Genomic DNA, 17,447 nt, shown 5'->3' with positions numbered 1-17,447 from the left:
CCGTATGAAGAGGTTCCTATTCCAGAAAACCGCTCCTCATGAAGCGCTGTGTTGTCAGCTGTCCACCGGATAAGATCACTTTATTAGCCCTATACAATTTCTTGCATTAGGAATTTGTCTTTTCACATACCCCAGCTTGCTCTCCATGAGACACAGAGACAGGGAGAGAAGCTGGGGGTCAGAGCGCAGGGTCAGGCATTTATACAGCACCCCTGGAGCAGTTGGGGTTAAGGGCCTTGCTCAGGGGCCCAACGGAGTAGGATTCCTCTGCCGGCCACGAGATTTGAACCGGCATCCTTCCAGACACAGGCGCAGATCCTTAGCCACAGAGCCACCACTCCGCCCCAAAAGGGAACAGGAGCACCCCAAATGGGACTTGAACGCACAATCGCTGGCTTAGGAGGCTAGTGCGTTATCCGTTAGGCCACCAGGCACCACCTCTGGCACCACTGTGACGTCCAGCGCTGAAGCATTCAGTTCTCTGCCCTGCCTCAGTCGCACATCTCGCAGATTAAAGAGCATTAAAGAGCTAAGAGGAGGGAAAACCTAACTAATCTAATCAACTCAAGCCCCTCTAAGCCGCTTAAACGCAGACCGAAGTCCTAATGTGAAAGGAGTAGGAGAAGGAAAAACATTACAGGGAATGCAATTATTGTGTGATTACAACTTGACAAAAATAGACTCTGATCTCATTGTTTTGGGGCATTCCAACTGACATTCACGGTGCTGACTGAGATTGTGGAGAGGAAAGAGCACAAAAGAGGGCAAAGAGCTCAAGGCCCTACATTTCCACAGTCTTTGGCCAACACTCATCTTCTCAAAACCTTCTTTCATTTGTTTAAATGTTCAGCATGCTATCGCTGTACTACAGATAAATTGAAAGTCAAAGGTCTACAAAGGTCTTTTAAAGTTGTATAATTTAACTTTATAAATTTAAATTGTGCACCTTAACTTCTTTAAAATTCTGTTTAACAGCCCTTCTTGGCTACATTCAGCCACAGTCTTTTTTCCTTCACTTCTTTCATGAGAATCTTTTACAGAGCCGCCTAAGAGACTCTGTTCCTTACTGGAGGTCCCAGTCCACAGTGCCAGGAGCACTCATGTGGCGGCGTAAAACAGCCTTAGTTTTGCCTTGGTGAGGTCTGATAACAATGTCAAAGTGAAAGAAAGGTCACGAAGGCAGGAAACCAATCAGCCTGTCCTGGGAACTCATCATCCCAGTCGTGAAAGAGAACGTGTGAGCAGCTGTCTCCAGGCAGACACCGCCCTTTGTCAGGAGAAGTGCTTCCTGTTCTCAGTGAGATTCATTTCTGTTTGAGCTCTTGTTTATGAATCTGCAGCGAGTCCTTTAGATGGATTTCGTCAATATGTTTTAGAATAGTTCTGTCCTGCAGTGCACTGGCCTCCAGTCCGGGCTGCGGTCTTCCCTTGTGCCCCTTGTTTCTGGCTCCAGGTTGTCATGACCTGTGCTTGATTTCCTGTCGCTTCTGTTCAGATTGTTTTTTTCCCGAAAAAGACAAATGCTCCGTGAAGAAAGCAGCCATCCGTAAGAAAGGCTTGCACATGGGCGGGCAGGAAGTGGCAGAGGGGAAGTATGACAGTGGGGCACAGGTTTCTGTTTTAGTGCTATGCTTCACTGCACATGTTCTAATCTGTACTGAGCCAGCTGAGCTTTTAAAGAGAGAGGGCTTAGACCACACCGGTCTTCTAGAACTTGTCATATGTTAGAAGAAGTGACTGGTAAAAGCAGAATGTATAAAATCATGACTATTATTACTATTATTTCAATTTTGGTTGAAAAACAGAAAGACATTGCAGCCCTTAAGGTACGTTGCTAGTTACAGACATTAGTGTTGGCGTTATAAATCATTAATCCCTTCATTCATACTCGACTGCTTCACTCAGGCTGATCCTGAATTATTTAAGAGCCCACAACAGCAATATCGATGGAGCACTTAACAGTCCATGAAGTGGGCGGAGTGCTGGTGGGCTCTGACAAACTGAAACACTGCCTGTCCCCATTTCCTCCGCTCTGCCCAACAGGACCTCATGTCTCTCGATCTTCCGGGTTCACAGAGCGGCGGGGCTTCATTTACCCAGTCAGTGTCCGAGCAAAGTGCGGCAAGGCCTGCGCTCTATTATAGCTTCATCAGAGAAGTGGAGAGAAGTCTAAAATAGCACTTTGTACCACCTGTGGGCAAGTTAGAGCTAGAGCTTCTTCAGACAAACTTTCTTCGTGCGGGGCATTCTAAATGTATTTTTCTGTTATTGTAAATGTTTTCTTGCTAAGTCATAACAGAGGTAAGGGAGCTATAAATGTTGGGGAATTTTGTTGGGTTTTTTGGATCTCTTGAATCTATAATGTTGCTCATTTTTATTTAGTTTTTGCTCTAACCCGTAGTGCCTGATCATCTGGGATCATGGCTGTGGTGGATCTGTGCTCTGTGCTCTCTCCCTGGCCTGGGAGCCTGTCTCTGTGCTCTGTGCTCTCTCCCTGGCCTGGGAGCCTGTCTCTGTGCTCTGTGCTTTCTCCTCTCTCCCTGGCCTGGGAGCATGTCTCTGTGCTCTGTGCTCTGTGCTCTGTGCTCTGTGCTCTGTGCTCTGTGCTCTGTGCTCACCACGGCTGTGCTCTCTCCCTGGCAGCTGGTTCCATGGGAAGATCACCCGAGAGCAGGCGGAGCGGCTCCTCTACCCCCCTGAGACGGGCCTGTTCCTCGTGCGGGAGAGCACCAACTACCCCGGAGACTACACCCTGTGCGTGAGCTGCGAGGGCAAGGTGGAGCACTACCGCATCATCTACCACAACGGCAAGCTGACCATCGATGAGGAGGAGTACTTCGAGAACCTCATGCAGCTTGTGGAGGTGAGGAGGGCAGCACCGTGCAGGCATGACCACTCTGCCTGTCCAGCAGGCCTGCTGGCTGTATCTTTGTACTGTGACAGTGCACAAAAGCTTTAAGTGTTAAATATATCTCAGTATTCTGCATTTTTTTCCCTCTTCTGTGAAACTGAGTCCTGGACTTTCTCCAAATATTTTAGTTTTGGTCACAGTTAAATGCTACTAGAAAGTCTGGTAGGGCTCCCAGTTTGGAGGAATCCTAAAGACATTTAATTACGATGAAGTATGTTTGGGAACTAAAACAGGAGAGCACTTACTGAGGAGAGGAGGCCTTTCGGCCCATCTAGTCTGGTAGTTAGTAGTCACTTGATCCAAGGACCCCATCCTGCTATTTCTTGAAAGAAACCAAGATATTGGCTTCAATAACATGACTGGGCATCTATAAAACCATTAAGAGTACCATATTAAATTATTTCATCACGCAGAACTTATTTAAGGGAAGAAACATTGGTCTAATTCCAACAACTTTCAACGTAAGAAGATGGATCTTCATCAACTATTAAAAAGCAGCGATGCGTGTCTACAGCTTTTTCCAGAAGCGTAGTGCCACTGTTGTTGTTTAGGTGCCATTGTGGTAAAAGAAGTGTTGGCTGGAGCTGCGGAGGCTGTGTTTTTCTAATGACTTGAGTTCTGGCTGTGCAAGAGACGTTGGCGCTCTGCCTATTCTTGCTTCCCTGCACTGTTTGGAGTGGGTGGAGCTCGGGAGGCAAAGAGAACAGAAAAATTGGCGTCAAGTTCAATCTTTTACACTCTTAACACCTCAAGAAACACATGACCGTAGTCTGCCACAGCCTTGCTAATTCTGATACTTAGCTAAAATTAGCCCGTGTCTATATGCAGACAGCCCAGAATCACATTTCATCAACACCGCGCGCTTTTGATTAATTCCCTCTCTAACCATGTGCACACACGAGAAGGCAAAAACATGACCTGTATGACAACAGAGCACAGGGCTTAAAATCAGATTGAGTAGAAAATCTGAGAAAATCACTCTCATTCTTTGAGGTCAGGTCTGGCTGTTGTGCTACAGCGATGCCGCGTGGTCCCCGAATCCCAGCTGCCGCCCTGTGGCAGTGCCCAGCCCAGAGGCAGCCTCTGTGGCACAACTGCATGGCTTTCTGACCCACCCTTTCGTTGTATTGGTATGAAGAGAAGCAGTTGCTTAGCAGCTGGACTGTTATGAACAGGAATAGGGAAAGCTGTGGTGAAATGGCATATTGCCATTAACTCACACTAGAGGTGCGCAGAGCTTGCAGGAAGTGCCCCTGTGTGTGCGCTTTGTGTGCCTCCAGCAGCCCCGTGTGTGTAGAGAAGCAAAGAGTCATTTCCATACAGTACAGTAACTGAGGGGGAGATGCATGTAAATATCACAGTTTATATGCAAACACTATTCACAACAGGGGTGCATTATCATGTATTAATGTTTAATGATTAATTTGTGTTCCTAAAGCTCAGTGAAAGCAACAATGAATAACAGAAACCTTGTTATATCTGACATGTGAACACAGAACATTATACCATATTGTCTTTGGGTTATTTTATATATAAGCCAGTTTAAATGAAATCATATGCAGCCTCCTTCATTGTGACAAGTACCTGGTTACACTGATGTTACACTTAAGTTCAGTATTTACTTTGGATACCTTTAGCTTTATGAATAAGGTGGGAAAATAGTTTTTGCCTGCTGTGCGTTGTCGTCGTGTCCCGTAGAGTAATTCTGCCCTTTTGCTGTTCTGTACACTTTAACAAAAATAATGACACATTTTCACAATATGAGAACAAGTCACGTAATTTTAACGGTGTTAGTGAAAAGATTGTCCAGTTTACGTGACTGAACGAACTGACTTCATTTACACTCTCCTGCTTCTTGGAGCTTTCACAGTCCTGATTTTGCAGGTGGTGTGAAGATAGGAGTGGTTCTCAATATTGGACCGGGGCCCTTTTCTCTTCTTCAGTGTCATTGTGGCTGGGCTGCCATTTTAGTGGAACAGCTACGTGGTTCCCTCTGCTGTGGAGCAGATTGCAGTCTGAGAGCAGAGCTGGGGAAATGGGTCTTGTGCTGCAGTGTTGCAGGCTGGGCTGCACTGTGGAAAGCTGTGGTTGCAGCAGAAGCATGGCTGAATGAGCACGCTGGTCTTCAGGCCCCGATGCCCTCCTTCTCCAGGGTCCCTGTGCTCTCTGCTCAGAGTGCATCATCCACGTTTAACAGTGATCAGATTACATTTCTTCATAAGCTATTGAAAGGTGTAGTTTTCACCGGTTGAGCACTGCAATATTTCTGGTTTCACTTCTCACGCCTCGCGGTTCACATTTTGGTTTGGCATGAATGGGGCGACACAGGAACATTCAAGATCACTTGTTGTTCTAGTGTACACCTGTTACACGGCCTGAAGTAATTACTGACTTGGTTTTCTCCAACACACAGTGATCTGCAGGAAGAGGAACCAGTACAGTCTTAATTGATAAACACCTTATGATTCTTATTGTATTCTTACTTTCCCTTCAGAAATAAATGATTTTAAGATTAAAACTTGTGTTTTTCTATAGCTGCCTTACAACTCAATACTTGTAAAATGATTAACTTCTTCATGTAATTGTTTAAATATTTTTATGCTGCTTGGTTGCCCTGCAAAGTCTTGGAATTCTTTAATTCCTGGAATTTTTTGGTCTTGTTTTGATCAGTACTGCAGGCTAATGAGCACAGATGTGATGAAATGAGAACCTGTGGTGATCTGACAGAACACAATACACTGAGTGCAATAGAGTCAGACCCTTCAGCATCCTGTAGCTTGGCTTTGTGTCTTATCTGTGTCAGGCTCTACGTGTTCATGCAGATGGCTTACATGTATACCATGGGCACATCTTTATTACAATGTCACACAGTTAGTTTGGGTGTGCAACAATGCCCAGCATGTCTTACTGTCAAATAGCAAAGCTCTATGTGATTCTTTTTGTTTTGAAGTTCCAGAGTGACAAAATAGTAATGAAATTGTATCTCAGGACCAGGGTGTGTGGGTTTATTGTCTGCATAGACCATGATCTGGTCAGTGTGCCTGATCTTTGCTTGCACCTTGGTTTAATTTCATTTAGGGCTCTTATAACATATACTGTATGCAGACTTAGGGCTTCAAATTTGCACTGGTTCTTATATGTTAAAAATAAAGAATTCCATAAGTCCCTTTTTTGAGAAGAGTTGTACAGTAGCTTACACTTGTTCAGAGGGTGTATTTAGAGTAGTATTTTAAAATGCAGATATAGAATGAGGAAGGCTTTCATCTGTGATGATAAGAACGATGTTACATTCTTTGCAATTAGGTTTTAATGAAGGTTGATCTAAGTCCCTGGGGTGGGATGTGAGGCAGGAGTCAGAAACCAGTGTAAGTCCATGGGTGAATTCCTGAGGCTGCTCCTGAGCTCCGATTGTCCCGTTGAAACCAGACTGGTAGCGCGGAGCCTTCAACTGCTGTGAGGTCCGAGCAGCGACCCAGCTCCCGCGCAGCTGCAGAACCGGGAGAACAGGATCTTGTCAGTAGGCTGCTCTCGCTTTCTCCAGGCACCATATCAATTGAAAGAAATATGTCTGGTTAGTGGGCTACTGCAAAATTCTATATCGACCCTTAGAGTCACTGTTTGTTTCATTGCATTCCTGAATGCACCTGCACTTAATATCCTTGTTTCCTTGTTTTATTTGTGAGCTATCCGTATTTGTTGGTGGAGTTGTTTTTGCTGTGTCTTTGCAGATTTTGATTCCTAGGATCCCAATTACTTAGTTTCTTTGATCTGTATGATTGAGATACTTATATATATGAGATACTAGAATATCATTTTGTAGCTTGATGGCCAGGATTGTGTGATACTGTAATTGAGGACCTGACTCACTGCTTCTGTTCATTCAGTGGGACTGTTCTAAACTTTTTCTGGACCTTCACAAAGTGCAATCCTGAACTACTTTGAATTTGAATTTTGTGCTTCCCTCTGCTGGGTTTAATAGGTACTGCAACGCTAATCTGTCACGGCCTCTTATTTCAAGAATCATATTGTAATCAAAGCATAAGGGTGACAAGCGAGGGGAGGTCATTCAGCCCATCTGACCAGTTTAGTCGTTTTAGTAGTGGGTAGCTTATTGATCCAATGATTTCATCCAGCCATTTCTTGTAGGAAGCCAAAGCCCCATGGGAAAACATGGAAAACACATTATTCGACCTTAAAAAAAGGGAGAAGCTGCTTCTCAAGAGAGAACCACTCTCCCACAAGATGGATGAGGAATGGGGTCAGCTTACTGGAGTAGATCAGTGTTCCTGTGTGATAGGAAATAAACAAAAGCTTTATTTTATACTGTGCTGCCATTCTTGTACACCTGAGGACAGCTTGGCCATTTGTTAAGAGAGTATCAGGCGTGCATCTGATCTGATCAGAAAGCCTGACTTCAGGTTTAACATGCTGAAGCACCTTGTTTTATTTGCAGGGTAGTCTCTTGAAAGTAAGTCTTTGAAATGAAAATGTTACTTCCTGCCTGGATTACAATTATCTCCATTTTGAATAGACTATAAACATGTATTACTTTAATTTTCACCACGTTAAAGATAGGTTAGGATTTTCCTTTCCAGGTTAATGTTTCCATTTTTTGTAGTTAAGGAATAAATCCTGTTATTTAAGTTTTAATATATATATATAGACAGAAATGTGTAATTTTTCCGTAATATCTGAACAACTATCAGTGAATCCCTTGTGAGTTTTGCATGCAAGCAGGGTGTAAATTTGATGCAGGGCTTGTTTGTAAACTCATCTCCATGTGGCCTGTCACTCTCTGGGCAGTGATAGGTCAGAGGTGACTTAGCACTGTCAGTGCTGTGTCTCAGATGTCTTTTGATTCTTTCTTCTTAAGTTTTAAATGGGTACTCGTGGCTTTGGTCATCTATAACTCTGTTTTAAAGAGTTTTAAAATCTTTAGAAAGAAGGTGAAATCATCTATAAATGACAAGCCCAATCCTTGGTTTTTATCCACATAGGTGTGGTATTATAGGCAGTTGGCTTCTCTAAACTGTCTGTTCCATCATCTCCCAGGGTCTTGACTATCCTCCTTCATGGCTGTCTGAATGCATGTGCTGGCAGAATGAGAAGTGGAGATTACCAGACCTGTGGCATCTCTTCTCAGTGTAGAGCTGGCCACTGTTCTTGTCAAACTCATCCTCATCTCTCTTCATTTCCAGCATTACACCAAAGATGCTGACGGCCTGTGTACCAGATTGATTAAGCCCAAACTAATGGAAGGAACTGTCGCTGCCCAGGACGAGTTTTCCAGAAGTAAGTCAACCCACTGTGCCCACATGATGCTGGGACACTCGTATCTTTAAGCAGTGAAAGGGTATGTGAATTGGACATGACTGGAACATAGGCCCTTCTTAATGTCCAACTGTTGGGTTAATCTCTGTACAGTCATGCTTGTGACTGGAGAGATTTTCTCACAAGTAAGAGTATAATCAACTCGCGAATGGCACTGTAATCTCTGTCTGTTCATGAACATGTTTAGCAAATTTAACAAGTACTTTCAATATATATTGTCTTGCAGAAATATTTGCACCCTCCCAATGTCACATTTTGTTGAATTACAATGTATACAAACAGTTTTAAAGTGAATATTTTTAAACTAAATTTGAATGTACAAACTGAACACTTTTATGAATGAAAAAAAGTTAAACAGCTGCAAAAACTACAGGTAAAATCAAAGTTCTCTACCTGACTTTAGGACCTTACAGAGATAGGTGTATTTATTGTGAAATCATGTGAACCACTGTTGTTAGACAAGAGTCCAAAAACTTCTTGAAGCTGTTCACCTGTTTGAGAGACTGCTCTACAGAAGAAGCCTGAAGCCATCAGAAATCAGCCACACTGGTTGTGTTTTTTAGCACAAAACTCGAGGGCTTTTCAGGTATCCAGTGCAGAAACTGTAGAGGATACCCAGTTAGGTTAGAAGAGGTTGGCCAACACGATCGTGCCTCAGCAGCGAAGAGTGCACAAGAACAGAGGCTCTCTTGTTTGTTGGTGCTTTTGCATTGCAGACACACTTGTTCATTTCTTGTCAGACGAACGTGGGGAGTGGTAATCCAAGTTTTTGTTTAAAAGATGCGGTGAGCACTGAGAGAGACCTGCCTCCTTCTTTTACAGGTGGCTGGGCTTTAAACAGAAAGGAACTCAAGCTCATACAGAGCATAGGGAAAGGGGAGTTTGGAGGTAAGTTTATTTCCGGGAGGGAGAGATGCTGTTCATGGCGACCATTCATCCTGTTTGCATAGTTTAAAGTCTTAGGAAGAGGCACACAAATGACAAATATCAAATGCTAGTAAGAAATTCTGTTAAGTGTGATGCATATTGTGTCGTAGTACACAGCAGTGAATATGCAAATAAACTCCTCCTTGTTACCAAGTATAAATTACAGTTGCCAAACACCTTTTAAAGCTAAGGTTTTAAACCAACATTCATACCTATTAATATGCATTATAATATCTGTTCTTCTTTTTGAATTTATGTTGCATGTTTTCAGAATTGGGAGTGTGTTGTACTGTATATTGTATTTAGCAGACAAGAAGAACTGCCTGTAAAGGATAATTAATTCAGTCCCGTGAATTAAACAGCAAGTTTACATAAGTAATTTAATAGAGTCAATGTCTTGGATTAGAAGGACAGTTGGTAATTGTGCAGAATAGAAATAGAAAGTGCGAATGGAGCAAGCACAAATCCCACTGTTAGATCTGTCGTGTGCAAAACCTCAGCTGAAAGTGTGTGCCGCTCTTTGCAGATGTGATGGTGGGCGACTACAGAGGGACCAAGGTTGCTGTGAAGTGCATCAAACACGACGCCACAGCACAGGCTTTCATCGCAGAGGCGTCTGTCATGACGTGAGTGTCAGCGCTACAGGGCCTGTGCCCTGCATCTCTTCTAGGCTGGGGCAGCCTGCTGCTGTGGCCTGAAAGATGATGAATTGCATTGATGTGTGGAGGTGTAGAAGCAGGAAGAATATTCATTCACAATTTAAATAAGAAAAGTGAAAGGAAATCTTTTTCAGACAGTTAAATCCATCCATCCATCTTTTCTGCTAGACCTGGAAATTCCGTTCATATAGTTGTAAGATTGTATTTCTCCCTCATCATCACCGTGATGACCTGTCATCATGAGAGGTGAGCGGGAGTTGAACAGTGAGTAGAGGTGTGACCAAGCCGACTCTCACTAACCGGCAGGGGTGAGTGCCATGTGTATGAACAGGGTTGCGTGTGCCTTAGAACACGGGTCAGAGGCAGGGGCACGAGCAGGGGCAGTGTTAGGGACAGGGGCAGGAGCAGGGGCAGTGTTAGGGACAGGGGCAGTGTTAGGGACAGGGGCAGGAGCAGGGGCAGTGTTAGGGACAGGGGCAGTGTTAGGGACAGGGGCAGGAGCAGGGGCAGTGTTAGGGACAGGGGCAGGAGCAGGGGCAGTGTTAGGGGCAGGGGCAGGAGCAAGGGCAGTGTTAGGGACAGGGGCAGGAGCAGGGGCAGTGTTAGGGGCAGGGGCAGTGTTAGGGGCAGGGGCAGGACCAGGGGCAGGGGCAGGACCAGGGGCAGTGTTAGGGGCAGGAGCAGGGGCAGTGTTAGGGACAGGGGCAGGAGCAGGGGCAGTGTTAGGGACAGGGGCAGGAGCAGGGGCAGTGTTAGGGACAGGGGCAGGAGCAAGGGCAGTGTTAGGGGTAGGGGCAGGAGCAAGGGCAGTGTTAGGGGTAGGGGCAGGAGCAAGGGCAGTGTTAGGGACAGGGGCAGGAGCAGGGGCAGTGTTAGGGGCAGGGGCAGTGTTAGGGGCAGGGGCAGGAGCAGGGGCAGTGTTAGGGACAGGGGCAGGAGCAGGGGCAGTGTTAGGGACAGGGGCAGGAGCAGGGGCAGTGTTAGGGGCAGGGGCAGGAGCAGGGGCAGTGTTAGGGGCAGGGGCAGGAGCAAGGGCAGTGTTAGGGACAGGGGCAGGAGCAAGGGCAGTGTTAGGGACAGGGGCAGGAGCAAGGGCAGTGTTAGGGACAGGGGCAGGAGCAGGGGCAGTGTTAGGGACAGGGGCAGGAGCAAGGGCAGTGTTAGGGACAGGGGCAGGAGCAGGGGCAGGGGCAGGAGCAGGGGCAGTGTTAGGGACAGGGGCAGGAGCAGGGGTAGGGGGTAGGGGCAGGACCAGGGGCAGTGTTAGGGGTAGGGGCAGGAGCAGAAGGCAACCCTGCGGAACTGTGCTGTGCTGACTGTGCTGCTGTGCCCCTGCAGGCAGCTGCGGCACAATAACCTGGTGCAGCTCCTGGGCGTGATTGTGGAGGAGAAGGGCAGCCTGTACATCGTCACAGAGTACATGGCCAAGGTGAGTGGCTGACCGGGGGGATGGCTGGGGTAGCTGTACCGGAGCTCTGCAGGCTTTCCATTAGGACCCTCAACCACACAGCCTCTCATCACAAAAGGATGCAGACATGCTTCTTCTGAGATACATGATGGTTAACGTTTTGTTTTTTAAAGTGTTTACTTAAGACACTATTCTATTGCCCCCCAACTAATCATGTTACAGCGGAGCAGTTTCAGTAGGAAGTGCAATCGTTGGCTTTCAAACACTATTTTTAGTTTTCAAAATTTCAGTATTTTACATGAAGCTAACCAACTCTAAATATCACGTTCCTCATTTGTTTAGCAGAATCTTTTCTTTTTCCCCTACAGTCAGCTCCTACAGGATATTCATGCTTGATACTCCAATGAAAAATAAAAGTAGGGCCCAATACTACTTACTGTTCGGTGGTCCATAGACTAACAGTGATTAGCCATGTCTGTTGTGCCCATGTATGCGACTGGCTTTGCCGTGCAATCTGTGACCTTGCTCACAGGTAAAGCCCATGACTATCCTGACTCCAGAGCCCCATTACTCCACTTTGCCACCCTTACAATTGTGAATTACCAATGATGAATCTTTCATTTAAGAAAAGAATTGGAGAGCATACTCTACAAACAATACTAGGGTCAAAGTTGAGTCCAAACAATAAGAGCACTCACCAGCCCTGAAAGGGTTCTGCTTGGAGCACAAGCTGAGCCCCACTGTCCAGATGTTTCAGGTGTGACCCTGGGCCACATTGTTAGCCAGCCGTTGCTGAATTCACCCAAGCAGTGGGGCACAGCTGGCTGTGAATGTTAATTAGCTAGGTCCCCTTGGCCTTAGCAGCATGTTAGTCGATGCTTAACCAGCTTGCAGCTCATCAGAAGATGGCTGACTTTGATAGGTGAGCATGTTGGTGGAAACGTTTCTGTAGGGTCTCATTATTCCTGTGCAGGAGAGAAGTTAAGATGATTTTATTAACAAATATGCGATTCCAAATTTAGAAGCAGTAAGTTGGGGCTATTGTGCATTGTTAGGGCAGTCCAGTGAAGGAGAGCCTTGCCAACTGTATGAGCAATTTCTCTTTCCCTCAGGGCAGCCTAGTAGACTACCTGCGGTCCAGAGGAAGGACTGTATTAGGAGGAGACTGTCTGCTCAAGTTCTCAATGTGAGTATTTCTGTAACGGTAAAAAAATCAATGGGGAATCAGGTCTTTGTATTCAGGAAGTTGCTGAAGGAGGGCGCTTTGACCCCAGTGATACCTTGCCTGTTTTGTTGTCTTATGTTTTATACTGTTGACGTATATAGATTTTATATTCTGTGCAGCTCGGTGCTGCACATCTGTGTTGACTGAATTGCGGCGCATTTAGGTTCTGTCTGGGTATTTAAAAGCTCTTGGTTTGCATTTTTGGGTAGAAAATATGCATAATGTGGTATCTGTCCTGTACGTTTCCTAGTCCTAATGTTTCTGTATGAGAATGTTGTGCCACAGTGTTGCTGTAGGATATCCCGGTTTTTGCATGAAGCTCATAGCAGTGCAGGAAACTGATGAAAGTTGAGTACCCAGGTTTAGAAATGTATTCCTCATGACTGTAGCTTTTATTTTTCAACTGTTGTGGTATAGATTAATTTCACAGTCTATCACTACATATAAATTGTTTATTTTCTTCTTTTCACTCTGCACTTTTTGTACTTTGCTAGTGGCCATGGAGTTCATCAGCCCCCACCCAAATCAGTGTGAACTCTGGCGCTTCCTCACCTTGCAATGACTGCAGAATTAACTGTTTCCTAAGTTGCCATTGTGCAGTTAGAAAGGTTGTGTATTGTCCCTGTTGAGCAGTTTCTTTCCATTGGATGGTGGCCTGAAGTTCTCCTCTCTTCATAGTGATGTCTGTGAGGCCATGGAGTACCTGGAGGCCAACAACTTTGTCCACCGAGACCTGGCAGCCCGCAACGTCCTGGTCTCCGAGGACAACATCGCCAAAGTGAGCGACTTCGGCCTGACCAAAGAGGCCTCCTCCACCCAGGACACAGCCAAGCTTCCTGTCAAATGGACTTCTCCTGAGGCGCTGCGTGAGAAGGTAAAGAGGGTCAGGGGGTCGTGCGCTGTGGGCTGGGGTCTGGGGGTCGTGCGCTGTGGGCTGGGGTCATGGGACCGTGTGCTCTAGGCTGGGGTCATGGGACCGTGTGCTCTAGGCTGGGGTCATGGGACCGTGTGCTCTAGGCTGGGGTCATGGGACCGTGTGCTCTAGGCTGGGGTCAGGGCACCGTGTGCTCTAGGCTGGGGGTTAGGAGTCGTGTGCTCTAGGCTGGGGGTTAGGAGTCGTGTGCTCTAGGCTGGGGTCAGGGCACCGTGTGCTCTAGGCTGGGGGTTAGGAGTCGTGTGCTCTAGGCTGGGGTTAGGAGTCGTGTGCTCTAGGCTGATGAACTAAGGTCACAAGGTTAAGGTTACAAACAAGAAACTCATTTTGTTTAACGTTGTGGGCTTGTGGGACAAAAAGAGCCCTAGATCAATAACATTTGCATTAAATCTTACTTCTCTTTAAAATCTTTATAAGGGTGAAAAGTATAAACCTAATGCTCAGTGCCGAGAGCTGGGATAAAGATGGTGCCTCTGATATTCATGGCTTTTTGGGTGGAGGAGGGAGATGCTGACAAATTTTAGTCTCTGTCAAATCTTGTCTGGCTGGGGTTGAGCCTTATCTTCTCCAGTATGGTCCTTTGCTGAGTTTTCTGTTCTGTGTGCTCTGTAGAAGTTTTCCACCAAGTCCGATGTGTGGAGCTACGGGATCCTGCTGTGGGAGATTTACTCCTTTGGGCGAGTGCCTTACCCCAGAATAGTAAGTGAACTCCTTCCTGCCACATGGCAATACCACCCCCACTCCCAGGAAAGATTAAATCATCAAAATGCTACTATTTTGCATTAGTTGCTCATTTATTTAAGTGCTTGACATTTAGGTTCAATTCACATCTCTTGGAACGGATGAAGATTTGTCAACTGTTGTGCTGTGCATGAAAAAAAGACTGTTGCAAACCTCAGTTAACTCATTTTGCACCAAGGTCATTCAAAGCACAACACATTTCTTGGAAGTGTGACTGAGATCTTTTTAAAATGTAGAGAACAGCAACTTCTCAAAGGGATTAGCACTATCGGCTGAAATACATCATTTACTTTATATGAACAAATTCCATTTTATAATTTCTACAGTAACATTTCCATGTTCTGACAGTTCTCTTAACTTCAGTGCTTGAAGGACTGGGGCACTGTGTTTTAGAGGTGTGAAACTCCCTCTCACTTGTAGCAGGGAGTGCAGGGTGGAAAGGCAGAAGCAGAAGGCCCGTGTTAAACCCCCGACAGACCGCATCTGGCATTTGCAACTACAGTACAGAGGACAATTCTGCTATGGCAGGGTCTGCCTTGCATTTATTTAGGACTTTATCCAGCAGAGGGAGCACTTTTCTGACTGCCAGAGTTTACTTGGCTCAATGACTGACAATAAAGTAATTTAAAACATAAGAGCATATGTAAGGCTTCTGAAAACAAGCCAAGGCATCAGCTTTCACAACAACACTGTATAACAACAACATGGATATACTTTGGCAGATGAACTGGCCTTAAAAATCCATTTTAAAATGAGTGCACCACATTTGCACACAACACAAACCTCTTACTAGTTAAAGCTGGCTTATTAAACTATATCACAAGATAACAGTACTGGAGTATCGGAAGTAAATACTTCATGTATAGGTTTTCTGTGTTGGAAAATGTAGCACCGTAAAAACACTAAATTAAATTACATTAATTTAATTTCTGTCACCTGAATTTTTGTAGTTTTAATCATTAAAAACAGACAAATAAAAATACAACTTATGGAGAAGCCAAGAAATTAATATCAACGGTTTATTTTTGTCTGTTCTGAATTATTTCACTTGGTCTTTGGGTTTTAACTCTCTTGATGTCTGGAAAGCAAATGTGTCAGACAGAGCCAGGTGGAAAATCCAACATCTATAGTAGTTTTCAGGTGAAAAACAGTATTTTCTTTCTTGCATTTTCAAGAGAAAACTGGACATTTTCCATTGGCTTTGCACTCTTGATGCCACACAGGATAAGTGACTGCAATTTGAATCCGGTGCTTCTTATTAGGAACAGTTGGGCTACAATTCCTGTGCCAGTATTTGTTCATTTATGCTTAATTGTAATATATTTTGTAGATTTTATCTTTGCTCAGGGTGCCATTTATCTATTGTGCTTTTCAACCTGTTCTGTTAGGGGCACTTCAAGTTAACACATGGCGACTGTAATGATACAACGAAACAGTGTAGAGTACCAGTAAACACACCAGTAAAGTACCTCTGTGGGCGTGTTTTTACTCTCCTCTCAGCCCCTGAAGGACGTGGTGCCCAGGGTGGAGAAGGGCTACAAGATGGACGCCCCGGACGGCTGCCCCCCTGTGGTGTACGACATCATGAAGCAGTGCTGGACCCTGGATCCTGTGGTGCGGCCCAGCTTCCGGGTAGTGAGGGAGAAGCTGCAGCATATCAGAGCCAAGGAGCTGTACCTGTGAGCCCGGAGCAGTGTGTGGGGAGGAGAGGGAGGGGGCGGGGGCCTGCCTTTCACACACGCGGACCGTGCTGGACATCAGCAGCTGCTGTCTGGGATCACCCTGCAAAACAGCCGACCCAAGCGTCTTGTGTAGCTTCCCCTTACCTCCCTGTCGTCTTCTCCCTCTTTCTGTACCCGTGGCAAGGATGGGGGGGTGGGCTGGCCTTTTCTTCCACATCTTGTGTCGCTTAAGGAAACTCTTCAGTCGCTCCCCAGGTCGATGTCTTGTTTGAATGCTCGTTACAGCATGCTTCACCCGATGCCATAGTGTTTGTGGATCATTCGCTCTGTGCCAAAGTGCCTCCAGACCACAAGGCCTCCTGCTTCGGTCTCGCTCCATCGTCGTCTCCTTCTCGTCACGGACGGTTTTACTCTTCCGGACGGACTATATATATTTTTTTTATTGTTTTTTTAATTGTTTTTTGTTTGCTTTCCTCCAGCCCTCCCAACACAGGCTCCTGTATTTCTACATGTATCAAAACAAGTTTTAAAGAACGTTACAATTATAAAATGTACTTCAGCTGACTTTTTACAACACATGAATAAAGAAAACAATATATAAGAGGGCAAAGGGGAAGAGTTGGGGAGTGTTCTGAAAACTATGGGGGGGGGGCTTTTGTATAAAAAAAGATAAAAATGAAAAAAAGACCAAAAGGTTAAAAAAACTGAAAGGAAACCTTGCGACCTGTACGTTAAGCTGGGACATTGTGCATGCCGTGTGAGAGGCCTCGAGTTACTGTCAGTGCTATTCTTGTTTATTGTTTCATGCTGCGATGATTATGAATAAACCATTCCATCTGACCAGTTTGGAAAAAAGGGCACCTCGCCAGTGTGTTGTGATTCATTGCAGTTGCCTGGTACGTCAGCGAAGGGATTTCCACACAGCACTGCTGATCCGGGACAAACAGCAGCGCTGCCTGCCCACTGGTGCTCCCAGCTGCTGAACACACGCCAGCGCTGCCTGACCACTGGTGCTCACGCCTGCTGAGCACACGCCAGCGCTGCCTGCCCACTGGTGCTCCCGGCTGCTTCTCCACTCTCTCCTGTTTGTACTCTTGACAGGAGAGCTTAGCTTTTTGGGAAATGCACAGGTTTAAGTAAGGAAATGTTTTCTGAAAACTAAGTCAAAGTAGAAATTCAGTTTTATATTATTCTAGGATTAGAAAATAGAGAATTATTATTCTGTTCACACCGCTAGTTTTTTTTGCATAGTAAACTATGTTGTATTTACAGTTAATACAAGTGTAAAGCTCACTAATCAACCATGAATTTAATACACCTGATATTGTAAAACTTAAAGCATTTTCCTCCCACTTGTGACATAAGAAACGAGACAGGGTCTGTCTTCAGCTTGCTTAATGAGCTCTTGCTTTCCCACACCTATTAATACAGATGTTATTATATACAAAGATTAGAGTTGGAATTACTATATTGTTTCAAACACCCTCAATTATTATTACAATATAAACACGGAGTTCTGCAGAGAGGTAGTAGCACAGAGGTGTGGACATGTCCACATAAATGAGGATTGTTTATGCTCATTTAATGGCTTGTTTAGCGGTTAAGGCTAAATTGATTTTGATTATTCTA

At 45.2% G+C, this 17,447-nt stretch overlaps 1 protein-coding gene across 4 annotated transcripts in view; it reads left to right on the top strand.

Moving 5' to 3' along the window:
- csk (C-terminal Src kinase) overlaps positions 1 to 16,678 on the top strand; it is a 78,247-nt gene extending 61,569 nt beyond the window's left edge. For all 4 annotated transcript variants that reach the window (XM_006628887.3, XM_015343729.2, XM_015343728.2 and 1 more), the window contains 9 exons: positions 2,644 to 2,863; positions 8,110 to 8,203; positions 9,065 to 9,130; positions 9,696 to 9,795; positions 11,167 to 11,257; positions 12,349 to 12,422; positions 13,140 to 13,335; positions 14,008 to 14,094; positions 15,637 to 16,678. In XM_006628887.3, the coding sequence (XP_006628950.1) occupies positions 2,644 to 2,863; positions 8,110 to 8,203; positions 9,065 to 9,130; positions 9,696 to 9,795; positions 11,167 to 11,257; positions 12,349 to 12,422; positions 13,140 to 13,335; positions 14,008 to 14,094; positions 15,637 to 15,819 (1,111 nt within the window). In that variant the 3' untranslated portion in view covers positions 15,820 to 16,678. The remainder of the gene's footprint in view (positions 1 to 2,643; positions 2,864 to 8,109; positions 8,204 to 9,064; positions 9,131 to 9,695; positions 9,796 to 11,166; positions 11,258 to 12,348; positions 12,423 to 13,139; positions 13,336 to 14,007; positions 14,095 to 15,636) is intronic.
- The last annotated feature ends 769 nt before the right edge of the window (positions 16,679 to 17,447 follow it).

Source organism: Lepisosteus oculatus, chromosome 5 (genome assembly GCF_040954835.1).
Source record: "Lepisosteus oculatus isolate fLepOcu1 chromosome 5, fLepOcu1.hap2, whole genome shotgun sequence".
Classification (NCBI taxonomy): domain Eukaryota; kingdom Metazoa; phylum Chordata; class Actinopteri; order Semionotiformes; family Lepisosteidae; genus Lepisosteus; species Lepisosteus oculatus.
This window is presented reverse-complemented; position numbering and strand designations above follow the sequence as displayed.